The sequence below is a fragment of the Ranitomeya variabilis genome, chromosome 1 (assembly GCF_051348905.1).
Source record: "Ranitomeya variabilis isolate aRanVar5 chromosome 1, aRanVar5.hap1, whole genome shotgun sequence".
Classification (NCBI taxonomy): domain Eukaryota; kingdom Metazoa; phylum Chordata; class Amphibia; order Anura; family Dendrobatidae; genus Ranitomeya; species Ranitomeya variabilis.
The window spans coordinates 674,464,478-674,485,599 of NC_135232.1; the positions used below are offsets into that span (position 1 = coordinate 674,464,478).

The window sequence follows — 21,122 nt, forward strand, 5'->3', positions numbered from 1 at the left end:
GCGGCACGGGCGTGGTACACAGCTTTTTGGCACTAATGTACGTTTCATTTGTTCTTTTCTATACTTACTTGTTGTATACATTACCTTACTAAAGGTGGTATACATGTGCCTGCATGACAATGATATAGACATAGCATGATATATTAGGGCTGGATCCCAATAGTATTTATATATAGGTTTACTTATGGTGACTATCAGGTCTTCATATGGCCGTATGTCTTCAGCACTTTTTGCATTTTATTGTAAACTCTCTATATATATTTTTGTAGATGATTGTGACCTTTTGATATTTTTTGCATTTTTCGTATAATTGCGGCCTTTTGGCACTCTTTGCACTTTATTTTTTGGTACAATTGTATACATCCATATTTGTTAATTGTGGGAATATAAGGCCATATCAACTTTATATTCATGTCTATTATATTCCAACTGCCCTGTAGCTGTTTTTGTTTTTAATTGAGATTTATCCTGTATACTGATAGATTTCGTGGTTATACCACTTTTAATTGTTTGTTATAATAAAGTATTGTACATTTTTATTTTCTTTTGGGAATTTTGTATTATCTATCTATCTATCTATCTATCTATCTATCTATCTATCTATCTATCTATCTGTCTGTAAATAAATCACATATGTCCAAAGAGGAAATAAAGTGCTATAGACGCGATAAATACAGCAAAAACAGTATCCCTTACAACTGGGAATTGCTTCCAAAGGATACAAAGTGATTTCATCATTAATGGTAAAAACCGTGATATTATTAGTATATAATTAAACACAACAAAAAAAAAACCGGGTGGGAATAAGCCTCCAAAGGGGGATGTGCTCGAAAAGCAAGGCTGGGGATGTGCGGCCTCCGTGGTCTCCCTGAAGGTCCTGTCATCAATAATCTTCAGGTGATGTCCACCCTTTGTGGTTCCGGTGACTTTATAACTCCCATGGCACTCTAGCAGTGTAGCACTGTCTTTATATGGAGGACTGATTCCTGGGTTGGTAGCACTGTGAGCGACCATATGCTGCTTTCTGCACCCCATAGCTGCTTTATATGCCAATGGTGTCTGGTTTAACGGATTGCTCTATTACAGCACTTGGCACTCTTCATTGGAATTTTATTAGTCGGATACCATTTGGGACAGTGTCTACAATGTTAATTACTACATATGGTCATACAACCATTTTGCCTCTATATACAATTTGTAGACCTCAGTCCAGAGCCTCTCATCTAATTAGCCAAATCAGTTCTCATGCTTCGCACTGACGAGGGCCAACAGCCCGAAACACCGTGTCTGCGAATTGAGATACTGATTTGGCTTTTATCCTAAGTCATATTGCACGACTCGTTAGAGGGTTGATTGTGACTTGTAGGATCGCTACTTCCAACAGGTGGCGCTATAGCGTTTAAGTCCTCTTTTTCGCTGAAGAGGCAATTTTCATATTTCATATGACAGTCTTTGGTGACCTTCTTTTGACCCAGCCTTGCTTTTTTTGCACATTCCCCTTTGGAGGTTTATTCCCTCTCTGTTTTTCTTATTCTAGTTTTTGGTGATAATAAAATCATGGTTTTAAAATGAATGCTTAATTAACTATTATATATCCATCCCCCATCCTGGCATATGTCCTCTGGTAATAGATTCCCTTCAAGGGGTACAATTACCGTATTTATCACCAGGTGTTTGCTCCTCCATCTGAGAGCAGCATGATGTGGGGATTGAGGCCCTGCTTTCAGTGATGTCACTTGCTGGGCAGCTTGCTGTAGCTTTGATAAAATCACAGTTTTATCTGCTGCAGATCTTGCTGATCATGCTAGTCCTCTAGTGATAATCTCTTGGTAAGTGATTTTATTAAAACTACAGCATGCTGCCCAGTAAGTGACACATCACTGGAATTAGGATATTTTGTCTCTACATCATGCTGGACTCAGGTGGCAAAAACCTGGTGACAGTCCTTTGAATATAATTCTAGACAATCTTTTCTTGTACCTCTACCTTGTTATTCATCCTGGACACTTTTTAGTAAATTGACCACTTTAGGCATTACCATTAGTCTGGTAGTACTGTCTGCTCTGATTACACATTTTGCAGCTGTTAGGAAGTATAACCGGAACAGCATAATTCAGAGATATCAAACAAAATGCTCGAGTATTTCATTTTGAATAGAACCATTTGCTAAAATAGACACGTCTGGACCACAGACTGTACTTTTTAGTCTCTGGCTAAACGGCAACACTGAGTTTGCAGCAACACATTGCGACATCGGAGGTAATGATTTCCTACGACGAAAGCGGCATACGTGTCCACGTGTTGGATTGTTTGTTGCTGGTGAAACACTTGCCATAGGCTTCATTGTGTCGCTCGACTGCAAATTGTCTGTCACAGCAAAGTCTGTGATCTAAAATAGCTGTGCGACAACAAGTTGCACAGATGGTTTGTGTTGTGTGACACGCGTCGCCGCGTAGCCCTGGCCTTATTCTAACCTCTCCTTAAGTCTTTTTAATCACTTGAGGAAATTGCATAAATCAGGGGTGAGGAACCTCAGGCCCGTTTATGGACCTCGATGACCTTTTATCCAACCCCCCTGGCAGATTCCGGGGACCACAGTGCTCGGTCCGGCAGCTGTACTTTGACGGCCACCAGCCCTTTAATTTCTTCTTGCTCTGTGGGCGTACACAGTGTTAACTACTTGATGCTGGGGAGCATGCAATGAAAGGTTACTTCCTGACATATCGCATTCTGTGTGGGCGGAGTTAGTGTGAACTGTACGGCCCCGACGGATGGTATAAATCTCTAAATGGCCCTTGGCAGAAATAAGGTTCCCCACCCCTGGCATAAATAGTAATTCCATAATATGATGGTATTGCTGTAATAGGGAGAGGATTTTATAGAACTCTGTAGAGCCATTAGATGTTGTGGCCACATTCCTTACTTTCTGCATGATTGGGTCAGTTACCCTGATTGCCGCTGTAGTGACGGTAATGTTAGTTGTCACTTGGCTTCTCTAGAAGCTAATAAAGACGAGGCCAATAAGAATCTCTGTCCACTTGTAACCAAGACCCATCTTGTGTCATCTGTAGACAGTGAGGATTCTTCACAGCGATGGTTTTACAGCTTCCTCTATAAAAAATTCTCCTGCTTTTATCTATTACTGGCTGTGCTTTACTGCGTGACCACTAACTGAGGGGCTGTCTGTGCTCGGTGGGAAGCTTAGGACCAATGAAAAGGCTACTGGGAATGGAATCCTCCGCTCCTCTCTAAATGCAGAGGGTTAACCTTCCCCCAGCTTTAATCTCCGTCTGTCATCCAAGGGGTCGTGCATACTGTAAGTAATATTTATTAATGGGGGCTATCTAGATTTTTGTTCTTGCATTCATGCAGTAGATGCCGGGGGTATACGCCCCCAAAAATGCAGGGGGGTTGATATAAAATAAGCCCTAAAAACTGTGCACCTCCATTTCCTGCTGTGTAGGTATAATTATGTCTACAAAATTATAGTTGTAGCCAGTATCATTCTGACCTTCACGCCTTTCCCTTTAAGTTGATTCTTACAAATGACGATGATGCTGCAGGCCTGGGATTAGATTTATCTAAAGGGATCAGGATTTACAGGAATGGCAGTCCCTGTTAGGACATTGACCCACCAGAGAAGGAGACGCTCTTTGCTAGCGACAGTGGCTAATAGTAGAAGGTCCTGATTGAGGGAATGCCTTCTATGATGCCCATATACTCTACTGGGGGTATATTAAAGGGGGTTGACCAGTTTGGAGCACTACTTTCTGCATCATCCACAGTAGTAGATAATATATCTAGGTTCCGGAGTGACATTCATTTGGAGGCAGAAACTATCGGACAGACCGCCGCAGGATGATGACGACAGGCGGGATCACGTGACTGCTACCTAGCGGGAATCCGAGACCACCACAAATCTAATTCATTTAGAAAGGAGTGATTAGGAGATGAAATTTGGAAAAATAGCCAACAACCCCTTGAAAGAATACAGCTATACTTTTTCCCATCCCCCGCCCCCCGCTCTCTTCAGTCCCACCTGATTGATGACACTCTACACTTTTCATTTCATGTATTTCCTTTCTTCAGTGTACATGAGAGAGCAAGACATGAGCAGTTAGAGCAAACGCTATCTATGCTTGTTTTTCTTTCTACATGCTCCTAAATGAGGTAATATTCAGACACGGAAGCTGGACTGTCATCATTTTGTGTGATAAGATCCGTGTTATCATCATCAGTAACTGTGATAAGAGTTTTTGCAGCTACTTGGGAAGGATTTCAATGGTACAGCACAGGAACTTCTTATGACTGATATGGTGAGCCCCTTGAGACAACAGAAATAAATTAACAAGAGGGCCACCATGAGATCACCAGACCTAAAATCCACAAATTTTCTTATAGAAAATAACAACTAAATAAATGCTGGCAGCATTATACACATTGTGGGAATAGTTAACTAATGAATTTAAAAAATCCCAGGAGTGCTACTTTAAGCTATGTGCACACGTTGCAGTTTTCCTGCAGAACTGCAGTGGATTTTTCTGCGCAGAAAAGGTGCAGTTCCGTACTGTGATTTACAGTACAATGTAAATCAATGATAAAAAAAAAAAAAAAAAAAAAAGCTGTGCTGATGGTGCAGAAAAATCAGTGCGGAATTGCTGCAGATTTAAAAGTGCATGTCATTTCTTTTGTGCAGTTCTGCAGCGTTTCTGCACCCCTCCATGATAAAAATCCGCAGTGGTAAAATCTGCACAAAATCCGCAACAAAAACTGCAGAAAATCTGCACCTGCGGATTCTGCCAGGAAATGCAGATTTAGTGCAGAAAATTCTGCACCACATTTCTTACGTGTGCACATAGCCTTAGTAGAAAATACCATAAAAATCTGTCTGGTGCCATGGACATTATCGGGTATGTGGGGAAGGGATCTCTCTACCTGTATGTTACTGGTTTTTTCAGCAAGGACAGTACTCAAATTAACCTAGGTATTCTTATAAACACCGTTTTTTTATCTGTATATATTCTTGTTTTTTGTTGTAAGCACTGGCACTTTTTTGCACTTGTGGACACCTTTTTTAGATTTTAGCAAATTGTATTAAAAGCTAAGTTTTATCAATATTTTCTTTAACCAGCTGTGAACCTGTATGTTACTGGGGAAGGGATCTCTCTACCTGTATGTTACTGGGGAAGGGATCTCTCTACCTGTATGTTACTGGGGAAGGGATCTCTCTACCTGTATGTTACTGGGGAAGGGATCTCTCTACCTGTATGTTACTGGGGAAGGGATCTCTCTACCTGTATGTTACTGGGGAAGGGATCTCTCTACCTGTATGTTACTGGGGAAGGGATCTCTCTACCTGTATGTTACTGGGGAAGGGATCTCTCTACCTGTATGTTACTGGGGAAGGGATCTCTCTACCTGTATGTTACTGGGGAAGGGATCTCTCTACCTGTATGTTACTGGGGAAGGGATCTCTAGACCTGTATGTTACTGGGGAAGGGATCTCTAGACCTGTGTGTTACTGGGGAAGGGATTGCTATTAGTGATGAGCGAGTGTACTTGTTGCTCGGGTGACCTCCGAGTATTTGTTAGTGTTCGGTGATTAAATTTTCATCTCCTCAGCTGAATGATTTTCAGCTATTAGCCAGCCTGAGTACATGTGGGGGTTGCCTGGTTGCTAGGGAATCCCCACATGTAATCAAGCTGTCTAGTAGCTGTAATTCATCTGCGGCGATGAAAACTTAATCTCCGAACACTAGCAAATACTAGATCACCCGAGCATGCTCAGGAAAACCCGAGCATCACTAATTGCTATACCTGTGTGTTACTGGGGAAAAGGGATTGCTACACCTGTGTTACTGGGGAAGGGATCTCTATTACTGATCGAATATACTCGTTACTCGAGACTTTCCGAGCACGCTCGGGTGTCCTCCGAGTATTTTTTAGTGCTCGGAAATTTAGTTTTTAATGCCGCAGCTGAATGATTTACATCTCTTAGCCAGCTTGATTACATGTGGGGATTCCCTAGCAACCAGGCAACCCCCACATGTACTTATGCTGGCTAACAGATGTAAATCATTCAGCTGCGGCAATAAAAAAATAAATCTCCGAGCACTAAAAAATACTCGGGAGGTCACCCGAGCGTGCTCGGAAAATCTCGAGTAACGAGTACATTCGTTCATCACTAATCTCTATACTTGTGTGTTACTGGGGAAGGGATCTCTATAACTGTGTGTTACTGGGGAAGGGATCTCTAGACCTTTGTGTTACTGGGGAAGGGATCTCTAGACCTTTGTGTTACTGGGGAAGGGATCTCTAGACCTGTGTGTTACTGGGGAAGGGATCTCTAGACCTGTGTGTTACTGGGGAAGGGATCTCTAGACCTGTGTGTTACTGGGGAAGGGATCTCTAGACCTGTGTGTTACTGGGGAAGGGAACTCTAGACCTGTGTGTTACTGGGGAAGGGATCTCTAGACCTGTGTGTTACTGGGGAAGGGAACTCTAGACCTGTGTGTTACTGGGGAAGGGATCTCTAGACCTTTGTGTTACTGGGGAAGGGATCTCTAGACCTGTGTGTTACTGGGGAAGGGATCTCTAGACCTGTGTGTTACTGGGGAAGGGATCTCTAGACCTGTGTGTTACTGGGGAAGGGATCTCTAGACCTGTGTGTTACTGGGGAAGGGATCTCTAGACCTGTGTGTTACTGGGGAAGGGATCTCTAGACCTGTGTGTTACTGGGGAAGGGATCTCTAGACCTGTGTGTTACTGGGGAAGGGATCTCTAGACCTGTGTGTTACTGGGGAAGGGATCTCTATAACTGTATGCTGAATGCTGTTGGTCACCTTCTGCATGGATTAACTTGTCTAATTTTGGTACGCAGGATCTGTATATCAGGAATAAAGGAAGCAGCGCTGGTAGTTTGCAGCCTTGTGCGATCTCACACAGTCCTACAGAGGAGGTGAGACAGAATATAGAACATAAGATTCAATCCTGTTCCTTCTCTTGTCACCTATATGCATATATAATGTGGCTGCATGTACATGTGCTGTTTATTGCTGGCAAATCTTAGTGCTAATCATAAGGATTCATAGGTTGTCACTCGAAACGTATAAATCGTGGTCTGAAATCTTCTTTTGGAAAATGCTGCCTCTATTATTGCCTCTTTTGAAGGCCTGGTATTGCTTTGGTCCTGAGACAAGTGGCACGACCAAGGATCGCTCAGTGCCACTGCTGAATCGCAATACAAGCGAGTGGAGTTGCATTGCGACCTCAAGGGCACGACAACTACAACAAGTAGTCAACCTGGTCCTTTTTCTTGCAACTTATTTGTTATGGTAGTGTAGGCGTCACAATGTAACCTCATTCACTATTGCGCTGCGATGTCGCCACGGCACTGAGCGAATTTGGGTCGTGCGACGTCTGTTGCTGCCAAAGTCGCCGTATGCTTTTAGTTTAAAGCTGATCAATGTTGTGAGACTCCATAATCTGACTCATTTTTGGGAAAACACTTTAAATGGAATCTCAGCAGGTTTTTGCTATGTAGTTTGAGAGCAGACTAATGTAGGGTCAGAGACCCCCATTCCAGGGATGCGACGGTCGAGATTATCACTACAGAACTAGGTGTCTCTTGCCATGTATCCTGCTCTGTATAACCCGCTCCAATCACTGGCAGCTTCCTGTATTCACTGTGAATAGGCAGAAAGCTGCCAATCAGTGGTAGGGGCGATGTCACGTCTCCGCCCTCTGCACCAGAGCTGGGAGAAACTAGTTTGAAGACACCAAAATCTGCAAAATATAGGCACAACTCAGAGGTGCACCTAAATTATACAACTTTTCCAAGCTTTTTCTACAGAATTCTGCATTAAGGCCCTGATGAGTTGGGGCCACAGTCGCCCCTTGTTATCCTGCCTGTCTTGTGCCGGATGAAGCATGTTTTTATTTTTTGTCTTTTTTTCTGAACACGTGAAGCTTTCTTTTCTCCCATCTAGATGAGCGCTGTAATCGATGTCTCTCCATCGTCGTGCATTAATTAATCCCCATTGTGGGCTAGAGCGGATCCTACATAATTTATGAAGGATTCGGTTACAGAGAATCGTTTAGCCATAAATATTATTTACAAAGCACACGTTATCTCTTCCAGACGTTTCATTTGGTTAATTTCATCTACTTTCTATATTGGGTGGCTGCCGCTAATGTGTTAACATTACTAATCTGCAACATAGCGCTGTTATACGGAGAGTGGTGCAGGGAGCGGCGCTCCAGCTCTACATTCACTTACCGGCTGTTATATGTAATTATAGATTTCATTGGGAAACATTGTGAATATTTAAAGAGCATTCGTTTCAACTGTGTTCTCTTCACGGCAAACGCTCATTTGGAGCAAATTGAACTTCCACTGATCAGGGATGAATAGTTAATAGGCCAGTTCCAGCAGCCACATCGGTGGTCCATGGCCGCCAGACCAGAGCCTTCTACGTAGTTGGCCCCACGCGAGGTCCCCTGTGTGCTGCACCCATGAAATTACAATGGCTTTCTACTCTGAAGAGGTGGCAGGTAGGAAGATGAGGTCCACAGGGCTTATGGTCAGGCGGCCACGGACTACCTATGAAAGTCTTTTTGATCGCTCTCTAATTAACAAAATTGGTGAATTTTGTTACTTTTTCTGTGGAACAGCTCTGAGGGACAAGTGCTAGAAATCAGAATTGTGACCTAGGGGTATAGTGTTTTGTTTATTTTCCATTGTGGAGTTGCTATGGACCTGGGTACAATAGTCATGAAGGGTTAATACAAACATTCCTAGAAACACACCCAAGATTGGGATTTAGGAAGGCATAAGGGTGGGGATAAGGTTACAAGATGATGGTAGTGATTGATACCAGTAGAAGGATCACTGTGGAAGGGGAGGTTCGTACATCTAACACTCGTGGTCTGAGGACGAACCTAGACTTCTAGACCCGCCACTGGTCCTCAGACCAAACTGAAGTCTCATAGGCATAAATGGTCAGAGGATCCATGGCCGGTCCGTACTTGGCCGATGAATGTGTGAAACTGCCCTAATTCTGGACCACTGGAGTCTAGATTGAAGCACCATTCCAGTGTTTGTTGGAAGTGTTTTATTTTACCACTGGAGTGGTGTTTCAAATCGAAGTCCCCTGTCTTATACTCCCCTTTTGGGGGGGGGGGGGGCTTGACATCTGTTATTTCCGCTGCACCCATCGGTCTCCGTCAGTTTGTGAGCTGCCGGCTGCTCCATTAGTTCATGGAGTGCCTCGGAGGTCACAACTCAATACAGGTCTATGAGAGCCTTGTTCTTGCCTCATCCTGGCTCTCATAGACTTGCAATAAGCTCTTGAGACCGTTACTCCTGACTTCTGGCCAGTCAGAACCTGCGGGACCGGAGCAGCACGGAAAAACTGTCGTGAGGGTGAGTGTAATACAGGGGGGTAGTGGACTTGGATTTAAAGCACCACTCCAGTACTGGAAAAAAAACAAAACACTCTGGAGTGGTGCTGTAAAGGGTGTCATAATACTGGCTTGATGACTTTTGGCCGCCATGTTGCTGGAGCAGTTGTTGAGAGCTGGAGGGTCACATTCTCTGATTAGTAGTCATCACTGGGTACTACTAATTAGAAGAGGCCGGGCAGGCAGAACGAGGTTCACAGGGCTCTGGCCCGGCTGGCCTCCTGATCTGAGTCTTGTGAATCATTTTGATCAACAGAACTCTATGGGCGATCTTCTGAATTGTCATGGAACCCCAAAGTCCGTATCTGATTTGTGTGAGCCATGGATGTCGTGTTTTTTTTTGTTTAGTTTTTTTTAATAAATCGTGGCGGCTATAAATTGTCGAGTGCCTCAAATGGATCCATAGTGCGCCTATAACCCAGTGGAAGCCAAAGATTGTCCTTTTTAGCTCCATCAGGCCAGGATATATCGATATTCACCTTTTTTTTATGTGAAAGAATCCCTGACAAATCTATGCTGGACTCTACTTTTTTTTTTTTTTACGGTATTTAATGACCATCATGGTGACCTGCCGATACAACAGCCTACATCGGAGGCACTCATTGGGGAAGACTCCTGATGCAAGCCTCCAGCCATGACATGAACCAGTGGTGATCTCCACGAGCGAATAGATTTGCTAGCCGCTCTTCACCACTAAGGATTAACCATCAGTTTTCCCTTACTGGTTTCCAAGTCCTGTTATTAACTGGGAAAGGAGCTGAAAAGCGAGCGATACAATGTTTTCAGATTCCATTGATTTTAGGTCAAGTGAACTTTACAGGTCATTAAAAATAAAAATCTACAGATCGTCTGCAAAAGGCGGCAGGAAATGCGATCACGAGATCGCGCACCATTAATGGATACGATTTTCTGCACATCACAAAAGTCACTAGATAAATGGCAATTTCTTGATTAACTATATGAGATTAGAGAAGCATCTGCTCACCCCCCCAGATACAGCGCCACTCTGGTCTATGGGCAGTGGCTGGTATTGCACCCCAGTACTTGGATCTCCACCTGCTTTACGGCGTCAATCATATTCTGACCATATATTTGTCTTCCTCCTCTGGTAGAATTGTTGTGTGATGTTAACCGTGGGAATGATGACATTTCCAGAAAACGAGCCTCATTAAGTGTCTGATCAATAAACTTTTCTTTCTGCTTTTTTCCCTCCTGGCAGGCAATCAGCAGTAGAGGTCAACACAGCATCTCCTACACGCTGTCCAGAAACCAGACCGTGGTGGTGGAGTACACGCATGACAAGGACACGGATATGTTTCAGGTGCCTATATTATTGCCTGCTTATCGGAATTTAATACAAAGATTTTGACTTATTTTACTCAAGGTAAAAGCAATTTAGTTCTGGAAATTCTTAAAAGGTTAGAACTAGCGATGAGCGAACATGCTGGGATAAGATGTTATCAGACCATGCTCGGGTGCTAACCGAGTGTCTTCAGCGTTCTCGAAAAATATATTCGAGTCCCCATGCCTGCATGTCTCGTGGCTGTTTGACAGCTGCAACACATTGTCTGTTTGGCAATCCCTACATGTTTTGCGGCTGTCGAGCAGTCATGAGATATACAGCTACGGGGACTCGAACATATTTATCAAGCACGATGAAGTCACTCGGTTAGCACAGGAGCATGCTCAGATAACGCCTTATCTGAACTTGTTCGTCCATCACTAGTTATAACGTATCGCCAAACAGGTGGAGAGATGATAACTTCCAGATTGATGGGGGACCCAATGATTTGGAAAACGGCCTTGATGTAGAGGTGGCCGCGCATGCACTGCACTATTTATTCTCTATGGGACATCTGGAGAGAAGTGCCAATACGACGATTTACTATTTCTCGAAGGTTGCATTGTAGAATAAAATCTGCTATACGGTTTATTGCGGCATCTCCGTAGAATAATTTAATTTTTAGTCTGGTTCCAAAGAAAAAAAAATTGAGGCATTTTGACTAATTCTGGGTCCCTGTGGATATATTTGGCCTTTTCAGTGACCCACAATCTGCATATGAACGTGGCACGTGTGCAAGTTGGGCCACTTCCTTCATACCTGTAAATGCTCCTTCTCACAATAGCTGTGATCCGGTCATCTGCCTTGTTCTCTATAGATATTGGGGAGAGGAGGGATGTGATGCTGCAGTTACTGAAACTTTTGCTGGCAGGGAATGGGGATTACAGGATTCTGAAGGGTGAAGAATACAACATTGCTGTAATTAGGAATTTCCTCCTGTGTGGCTGCTGTCGGGCTGATGGCTGCTGTTTGGATGGCGTGTAAAATGTCTCTGCGCAGTCACATCAGTCAGTGCAGCGAACCTCTGCAGGAAGATGTAGTATTATATGGCAGAGGAGCCGTTTAGTCCATGAGCCGGGCCAGATATCGGTACCACCCGGAGTGACTAATTTTCTTTGGTATTTTTAGGTAGATGCATGTCTGTAGTTTATTTTTTGATATGATAGCCCTTACATATACGTAGCTTATTAACCCCTTCAGCCCTAGGCCTATTTGTACCCAAGTGCCTAAGCCAATCTGACCTGTGCCACTTCATGGGCTAATAACTTTGGAACGCTTTCACCTATCCAAGCCATTCTGAGATTGTTTTCTCGTGACATATTGTACTTCACGTCAGTGCTAAATGGGAGTCAATATATTTTACCTTTCTATATAAAAAAATGCTAAATATTCGGAAATTTTGGAAAAATCGGCAATTTTTTAACTTTGAAATTCTCTGCTTTTTACAAAAATACTGATACCCCCCATAATAGTTATTAATTTACACTCCCCACATGTTTACTTCATATTGGCATCATTTTGAAAATGAAACCTTATTGTTTTACGACGTAATAGGGCTTATAGTTTTATGCGCAATTTTTCACATTTACAGCAAAACCCACTTTTCAAAGGACCAAGTCACTTCTGAAGTCACTTTAAGGGGCTTACATAACAGAAACCACCCATAAATTACCCCATTTTGCAAACTACACCCCTCAAGCTGTTCAAAACTCATTTTTAAAAACTGTTAACCCTTTAGGTGTTCCACAGGAATTTTAGCAGAATGAAGGCGAAATTTCAAAATTTCATTTTTTTTCCAGATATTACATTGTAATCCAATTTTACCTGCAACCTAGCAAGGGTTAACGGCAAACCCAAACTTGGTTACCCTAATTCTGCAGTTTATAGAAACACCCCACATGTACTCGTAAACTAAAGTATGGGCACACAGCACAGCTCAACACGGAAGGAGCGCTATGTGGTTTTTGGGTGGCGGATTCACTGGAAGAAATCTAGGGGGCCATGTCACATTTGAAGGCTGCCTGAGGTACCCCCACAGTGGAAACCCCAAAAAGTGACCCTATTTTGGAAACTACACCCCCAAGGAATCTTTTAGGGGGTATAGTGACCACTTTGACCCAACCAGTGTTTCACAGTAGTTGGAAACACTTGGTTGAGAAAATGGAAAAAGTGCATTTTTTACATGAAGGTGTCATTTTAGGCTTCCACACAATCTGTAATCTCCTCTCTATCATAGGGAACAGATTTCAGGATGCAGGCCTTAGAGATCTGTGTGTTGAATCCGGTGTAATCGCTGAAGGATCAGTGTCTGGAGTGATGGACGGCCGGAGGTACAACAGAGCAGTGAGACTACACAAGCTGGTCTATGAAGCACTTATGAGGCTTGCATGGAAAAACTTCCTTCCATGGCTAGAAGAAAACCATGCAAGGGACCTTCACCATCTGGATGAAACACTGAAGAACATCACAAACTTTCGCATCAGTGTGTCGCAGGGATCCTTCGAAAAGCTCTTGGATAATGAATCTTGCACACTTACCCTGAAGCTCTTTCAAGTTTATCTTGAGACCCTCAGAAATGAACAACTCTCAGCATTCTGGATGTCATACTTGGACATGGTCGAGACCATGCTGGCCCTGGTTCGAGCTTCAAGAGAAGGCAACTGGATGCTTCACCTAGGAGCAATCCGACAGATGATACCATGGTGTTTTGCCTATGACAAGGTCAACTATGCCCGATACCTAACCTATTACTATGCCACAATGTCTCGGCTGCCCATAGAACACCCAGAGGTCCATGAATACTTCATGCAAGGTGGCTTTTCGGTCCAGATCGGTAGCAAGAATCCTTTTGGACGAATTCCTGTGGACCAGACCATTGAAGAGACAATCAACAAAGACACCCAGACACCAGGGGGCACAAAAGGCTTCAGCCTCAAAGTTGGAGCTGTTTCCAGGTTCTACCTGACATCAGAGTACCGCAGTATGTACTTGAGGCAGCTGAGGGCCCTGGTAGGCCAACAATATACTGACTTCAGCCATTCAGACCTACAGGTGTCTAGGATTAGAAGAGATGAAGCCGATGTCCAATCTTTCGTTCAACTGCTGGAGACAGGTTGGGTGAACCCCTTCAACAAAGAGCATAATGGTGAACTTATCAGTTTGTCAACAGCGACTGTAGCACCACCAGATGTAGCCAAAGACCTTCAAGGGGCATACAGTATAGGAGAGGATGCATATCAAACATTCAAGGATGAGCGTTTGGGTACCGATAAGCCAACTACATTGTTTCATGACAAGATGACGAAGAACAAACTTAAAACGTTCTCTAACATCCAAATGAAGACACGCAGACAAGGTCTTGGCAAGGAGGTAATTTTGAAGGCTGACAGAAACCTATTTGGCCAGATGATACTTGTAGCTGAGAACAGAAAGCTACAAATGAGTGATGTCTTGACTCATCCCCTGGGTCCATTGCCATGGGCACTTGCCAATGGTGATGGGTCTATCCGCAAGACCAACAAGGCTGCCCTCGCAAGGGAGTTGGAGAGGAATGCTCGTCCTGCAGAAGTGATCCCCGAGCCCTCTGCAACCATCATTGATGGGATGAGCCTGGTTCAGAAACTGAAGGGAAACAATGCAACATTTGGCCAGCTAGCAGGCACAGCAATGAGTCGCGCTATCCATGAGGGTGCTAAGAGCAAGCGCATTGATATTGTCTTTGACGTCTACAAGGAGACATCCATCAAAGATACAGAAAGAGTCAACAGATATGAAGGCACAGGGATCCATTTCAAGAACATTCAACATGGGCACAACATCCAGCAGTGGAAAAAGCTTCTAAGTAGTTCCTCCAACAAGGCAAGTCTCATAAAGTTTCTGGTAGAAGAATGGAAGGCGAAACACCACAGGGAGAAGCTTGAGGAGAAGGAGCTGTATGTCACATGTGAGCAGCTCTGCTTTAAGATCACCAAAGAACAGTGGGAAGAGGCTGCTGACCTTAAGTCAAATCAAGAAGAAGCAGACACACGCCTCCTTCTCCATGCTCTTCATGCAGCAGAATCTGGTTACAAGTCGGTCATCATCACTTCGGAGGATACTGATGTCATGGTCCTGTGTCTGGGCATGTGCCACAAAATCCCATCCCACCTGTTCCAGAAATGCGGTACACAGAACCGGACAAGATTCCTGGATATCACCACTCTGAGCCGAACATTGGGAGGCAGCGTATGTGATTCATTGATTGGTATGCATGCATTTACAGGCTGTGACACCGTCAGTGCATTCGCTGGCCGTGGGAAGATGACGACACTCAAGCAGTTGAAGATGAACAAGACATACCAGGATGCCTTTCAGGAAGTTGGTCGTTCATGGGAAGTGTCTACCGAACTTTTTGAGAAGTTACAGGAAATCACCTGCCACATGTACCTGCCAACTACCCAAACAACTGAGGTAAACAGGCTCCGTTATCAGCTGTTCTGTGCCAGACGTGGAGTGGTAGAGTCAAGTCAACTCCCTCCTTGCCAGGACTGCCTTTTCATGCATGCACTGCGTGCAAACTACCAGGCTGCGATCTGGAGGAGAAGTCTGCAGAGCCAGCCATGGGTTGCAAACCCAACAGACTGCGGTTGGATGATAGATAACGACGGAAAGCTTGTTGTCAAGTGGATGCAAGGGGCACCAGCACCAGAAGCTATTATACAGCTACTGTCCTGCAAGTGTGTGCGGTCATGTGAACTTCCTCAGTGTACTTGCCTCAGCAATGGCCTGAACTGCACAGACATGTGCAGATTACAGACATGCCAGAACAAGGGTACTGAAGACGAGCCAGTAGAACAACAGTCAGATTCAGAGTCCGATGTTGAAGATATTATGGAGTAACATATATATATATATATATATATATATATATATATATATATATATATATATATATATATATATATATATATATATATATATATATATATATATATATATGCACATGACATGTTCAGTGTGTATTTACATAACTTGGATTAAATTTTGTTACAAATACTACATCTAGTCACTCCGGGTGGTACCGATATCGTCATATTTGGTTCTTGGCTCATGCTAAAATTCCTGTGGAACACCTAAAGGGTTAACAGTTTTTAAAAATGAGTTTTGAACAGCTTGAGGGGTGTAGTTTGCAAAATGGGGTAATTTATGGGTGGTTTCTGTTATGTAAGCCCCTTAAAGTGACTTCAGAAGTGACTTGGTCCTTTGAAAAGTGGGTTTTGCTGTAAATGTGAAAAATTGCGCATAAAACTATAAGCCCTATTACGTCGTAAAACAATAAGGTTTCATTTTCAAAATGATGCCAATATGAAGTAAACATGTGGGGAGTGTAAATTAATAACTATTATGGGGGGTATCAGTATTTTTGTAAAAAGCAGAGAATTTCAAAGTTAAAAAATTGCCGATTTTTCCAAAATTTCCGAATATTTAGCATTTTTTTATATAGAAAGGTAAAATATATTGACTCCCATTTAGCACTGACGTGAAGTACAATATGTCACGAGAAAACAATCTCAGAATGGCTTGGATAGGTGAAAGCGTTCCAAAGTTATTAGCCCATGAAGTGGCACAGGTCAGATTGGCTTAGGCACTTGGGTACAAATAGGCCTAGGGCTGAAGGGGTTAATAAGCTACGTATATGTAAGGGCTATCATATCAAAAAATAAACTACAGACATGCATCTACCTAAAAATACCAAAGAGAATTAGTCACTCCGCTTGGTACCGATATCGTCAAATTTGGTTCTTGGCTCATGGACTAGTTCAGTTAGTAATGTGACTCTCCCAAATCTGCCCCCATTGTTAGTCACTGTCTGCTCTGGCTCATAATGTGGGGGTCTTCGCATGATATTCATCCTTGATTGAGTTTTGGGCCGTCCTCCATAGCAATGTCTAGAGGAATAAATGACATGGTGACCTCACCGTCTTCTTTCTATTCTTTTATTTTGAAGATTGGAAGATCGACAGAAAGCCCAATTGACTTTGTTGTTACGGACACGATATCTGGTAACCAGAACGACGAGGCTCAGATAACACAAAGCACCATTTCCAGGTTCGCATGCAGGATCGTCTGTGATCGCAACCTACCGTACACCGCCAGGATCTTTGCAGCAGGATTCGACTCCTCTAAAAATATCTTTCTTGGTGTGAGTATTATATGGCGACAGTGAGCGACTAATTCTTGTAGCAGTAATTATCTCCTGTGGGGGCGAATCTCAAGATTTCCTTCCATTGGAGTCAATGGCAAACTGTGATATTCGGCAGCATTAAAGGGACCATCCGGTAAAGAGACATTATCCACAGGATAGGTTATTACGCTTTTTACTTATATAGAGCGCCAACATATTCCGCAGCACTTTACAGTTTGCACACATTATCGTCGCTGTCCCCGTTGGGGCTCACAATCTAAATTCCCTATCAGTATGTCTTTGGAATGTGGGAGGAAACCGTAGAACCCGGAGGAAACCCACGCAAACACAGGGAGAACATACAAACTCCTTGCATATGTTGTCCTTGGTGGGGTTTGAACCCAGGACCCCAGTACTGCAAAGCCGCAGTGCTAACCACTGAGCCACCATGATGACTTATAGAGCCACATAGATTGCTGGAGTGGGGCGACGGTCTAAGAGGCATGAAAATCTGGCAATTGGTGCAGGTCCCAGTGGTTGGACCACCACCAGGCAATTTTAGATTTTTTACCTATTCTATGGATAGGTTCTAACCTTCTCTTTTTAAAGTACTATTTCCTTTTTTCTTCCATTGTGTCCAGTGCCGCTGTGGTTCCTATCCACCATCTTGTGACCACAGCGGTAACGGTCCTGAGGTCACTGCTAACAGTCGCTATCTCTCAGTGTAAGTCCATGAGAGCATTGTGCTTAGTCTCAGACTTGGCCCAAAGCATCCAGACTTCTATACAAATCTGTCCGTGATCAGACCGCTATGCACGGACTAGCCAGGGGTCTCCCGACTTGAGCATGACTGACTTAAAGAAATATATGAAGTTGTCACGCTTGGGTCAGGAGATCCCCCAGTTACTTAGCTCGATCTCAGACTGATTGGTGCGGACGTCTGAACGTGCCTTGGCAGTGACTTCTGGTCTGTCCAATCAAATATATATATATTACTTCTTTGTTCCTGAGGCCGCCCCAAATCTCCGCATCAGCACATTTCATTCATGGCAGTGCCTTCTAGCCAGGGCATTTCGGCACAGGTTTGGGTGCAGATTGAAGGCCTGTTCAGCGGTGTAATCTTTCCTAGAAGTGGCCCATCTGCTGTAGGATCACTATTGGTAATCCAGTCCTGAGCTCGCTGAGATTGATCCCTTCAGCACTGCTCCTGTCCTGCCCTCTCTGAACTCCAGCTCTACAGCATTTGGGATTTTCCGGACTGATCCTATGTGGCCGATTATCTATAGAAAGATGCCACTGTATTTGCAGTCCGCAACATTGCACCTACCAGACAAAGGTCTAGCACTACGATGGCGGACACGTCCTTGCTGAATATCCCCTTCCATGACTTGCACCTAACCTACACCCATTATTGGACATACATCCGTTACACATCCCATCACTTAGGGAGTCAGTGGTTGTGAATTTACATTCTTCGTCATGCAAATAGATGGTCGGTGCGGTTATGGTGGTAATGACCACACCAGCAAGGAAGAGAGGAGCTCTATGGCCGGAGCGCTGTATATGCCGGCTCCTTACTGATGCACATCATTATATGCAGCATTTTCTTCTTACATTAGGAGAAAGCAGCTAAGTGGAAGAATCCGGATGGTCACATGGACGGACTAACCACCAATGGTGTTCTTGTTATGCATCCGAAAGGGGGCTTCACTGATGAATCCAGACCGGGTGTGTGGCGGGAAATCTCCGTCTGTGGGGACGTCTACACTCTCCGAGAAACCAGATCGGCTCAGCAGAGAGGAAAACTGGTAAACTTATGTTTTATATTGAGGGCCTTATATAGTTAGGATAAATCCTATTCTCCCGTTTAATCACCCACCACTACCGCACTGATGCTGTAGCGCCCCCACCAGGCTTTATTCTTCACTAAAGATATCCTGGCAGAATGATTTGGTGTAGGTCCTAGCAGCCTCCAGGCCCCATGTTTGATTTTTCCTGTCCGCCCCTGTAAGGAATGAATGAAGTACGTCTGACTGTTGCCATTTTTAAGTAACATAGATTTATTTCTCTGTCAATGGAATTGTGTAAGGGGTGGGGTTTTTTTCCCCTATTTTTTTGGGGGAAGCAAAGTGATGGGAGTAAACACAAGTCTGGCATTTTGAGATATGTATAGCAATAAGTATTTATACGTTATGCATACTCCGGTCCACAATACACTTTGTATGAAGTGAGGTCTTGCCCTCTAGTCGGACACGCCCAGTGTCTGGCCGCGTCACTGGTCGGGGTGTGGCCTCGCGCAATACAAATGTATGGCGCAAGGTCGTGCCCTCTAGTTGGACACGCCCACTGGCTAGCCACGTCACTGGTTGGGGTGTGGCCTTGCGCAATACAAATGTATGGAGCAAGCTCGCGCCCTCTAGTCGGACACGCCCACTGGCTAGCTGCATCACTGGTCGGGGTGTGGCCTCGCGCAATACAAATGTATGGAGCAAGGTCGCGCCCTCTAGTCGGACACGCCCACTGGCTGGCCGCATCACTGGTCAGGGTGTAGCCTCGCGCAATACAAATGTATGGAGCAAGGTTGCGCCCACTAGTCGGGTTCTGGCCAGTCCCGGCTCAGAAACTGTTGAATCCTCACAGTGCATAGTGCGTGCATTGGCAGGATTCACACAGACTGACTGCAGACTTAATTGACTTGGACCGGACAACCCCTTATATGCCTAAAAGTGTATATATTTTTCTAAAGACTCCCTTTCCTGAGGGGCTTGTGGAATTGCATTGAGGGGTCAGTGGGACAGTCTCTCAAGCTCCTCCAAATTGAACGGCTGAAATGCCACTGTCACCAGACATCGACTGTACTAGCATGGCGGATGTCAGGAGGGGGTTTTCTCACATGCGTGTTTCACTGGTCCTGTCCTGGCATGTAGAGGGGTCCCTGCTTCCTGTTCCTGTTATGGGTACTAGGCCCATTACTGAGTTTGTGATTGGCAGTGCCCTAAAATGTCCACTTGGTCAGTATGTTGAATGGACCAGGAGGCAGAGACCGGCGTGACCCAGGCAAGTGTGCGGATTGGGGCCTACATTGGCAAGAATTATGTTTAAGCAGTCTGGGCTATCATTTTAAGATTTTTCCTGGTCCACCCCTGTTAAAGAAAGAGAGCTCCTGGCATATAATCTGTCCTATTGCAATTGCTTTCTTTACAGATGTACTTTTTTTTTTTTTTTCCTCTTCAAGGTGGAAAACGAGACCAACATACTTCAGGATGGATCCCTTATTGACTTGTGTGGAGCTACCCTCCTCTGGAGAACGGCAGATGGCTTGTATCATACGCCAACCCAAAAACACATTGAAGCCTTGAGACAGGAGATTAACGCCGCCCGGCCTCAGTGTCCGGTTGGATTAAACACTCTAGCTTTTCCAAGTATTAACCGCAAGGATGTAGTGGAGGAAAAACAGCCTTGGGCTTACCTTACCTGTGGCCATGTACACGGATATCACAACTGGGGTCATCGGAGCGACACCGAGGCCAATGAGCGGGAGTGCCCCATGTGCAGAACTGTTGGCCCATACGTGCCTCTCTGGCTTGGATGCGAAGCTGGATTTTATGTAGACGCTGGCCCTCCTACACACGCTTTTAGCCCTTGCGGGCACGTCTGCTCAGAAAAATCTGCCAAATACTGGTCTCAGATCCCACTTCCTCACGGTACCCACGCCTTTCACGCTGCCTGTCCTTTCTGCGCAACACAACTGACTGGCGAAGAAAGCTGCGTTAAACTCATTTTCCAGGGCCCTATTGACTGATTTACTATTTATAACAACAACAAAAAAAAATTTTGTTAATAAAAAAAAAAAAATAAACAAAAGAAAAATACTGTGAAATTTTCACCACTAATTCTAGAATCTTCCTTTTTTATAATTTTATTAAAGGGGCTCAAATAACTGATGTTTGTGTCCTCAAATTGATCAGATGGCAAAACTTTGGCAAATACACCAGCAACTTAATCGTGGATATATACCGTACATTCTTTATTCTTTGATTTTCTTTTTATCTATGTTGTCCGGTTTAATACAAACTCTTTGCTTTGCATTTTTTAATATATTTCTCTAAATTAAGCTGTGGTAAATTGTATTTTCCGCTATGCTGCCTATGAAGA

General features: G+C 44.1%; 1 protein-coding gene across 2 annotated transcripts in view; it reads left to right on the top strand.

Moving 5' to 3' along the window:
* Positions 1–20,911, top strand: part of PELI2 (pellino E3 ubiquitin protein ligase family member 2) — an 80,141-nt gene extending 59,230 nt beyond the window's left edge. Inside the window, exons 3-7 of one of the 2 annotated variants that reach the window (XM_077264651.1) lie at positions 6,881–6,958; positions 10,682–10,783; positions 16,791–16,985; positions 18,587–18,775; positions 20,203–20,911. In XM_077264651.1, coding sequence (XP_077120766.1) covers positions 6,881–6,958; positions 10,682–10,783; positions 16,791–16,985; positions 18,587–18,775; positions 20,203–20,769 — 1,131 coding nt within the window. In that variant the 3' untranslated portion in view covers positions 20,770–20,911. The remainder of the gene's footprint in view (positions 1–6,880; positions 6,959–10,681; positions 10,784–16,790; positions 16,986–18,586; positions 18,776–20,202) is intronic. The other variant, XM_077264659.1, reaches the window with a different exon arrangement.
* Positions 20,912–21,122: the final 211 nt, after the last annotated feature.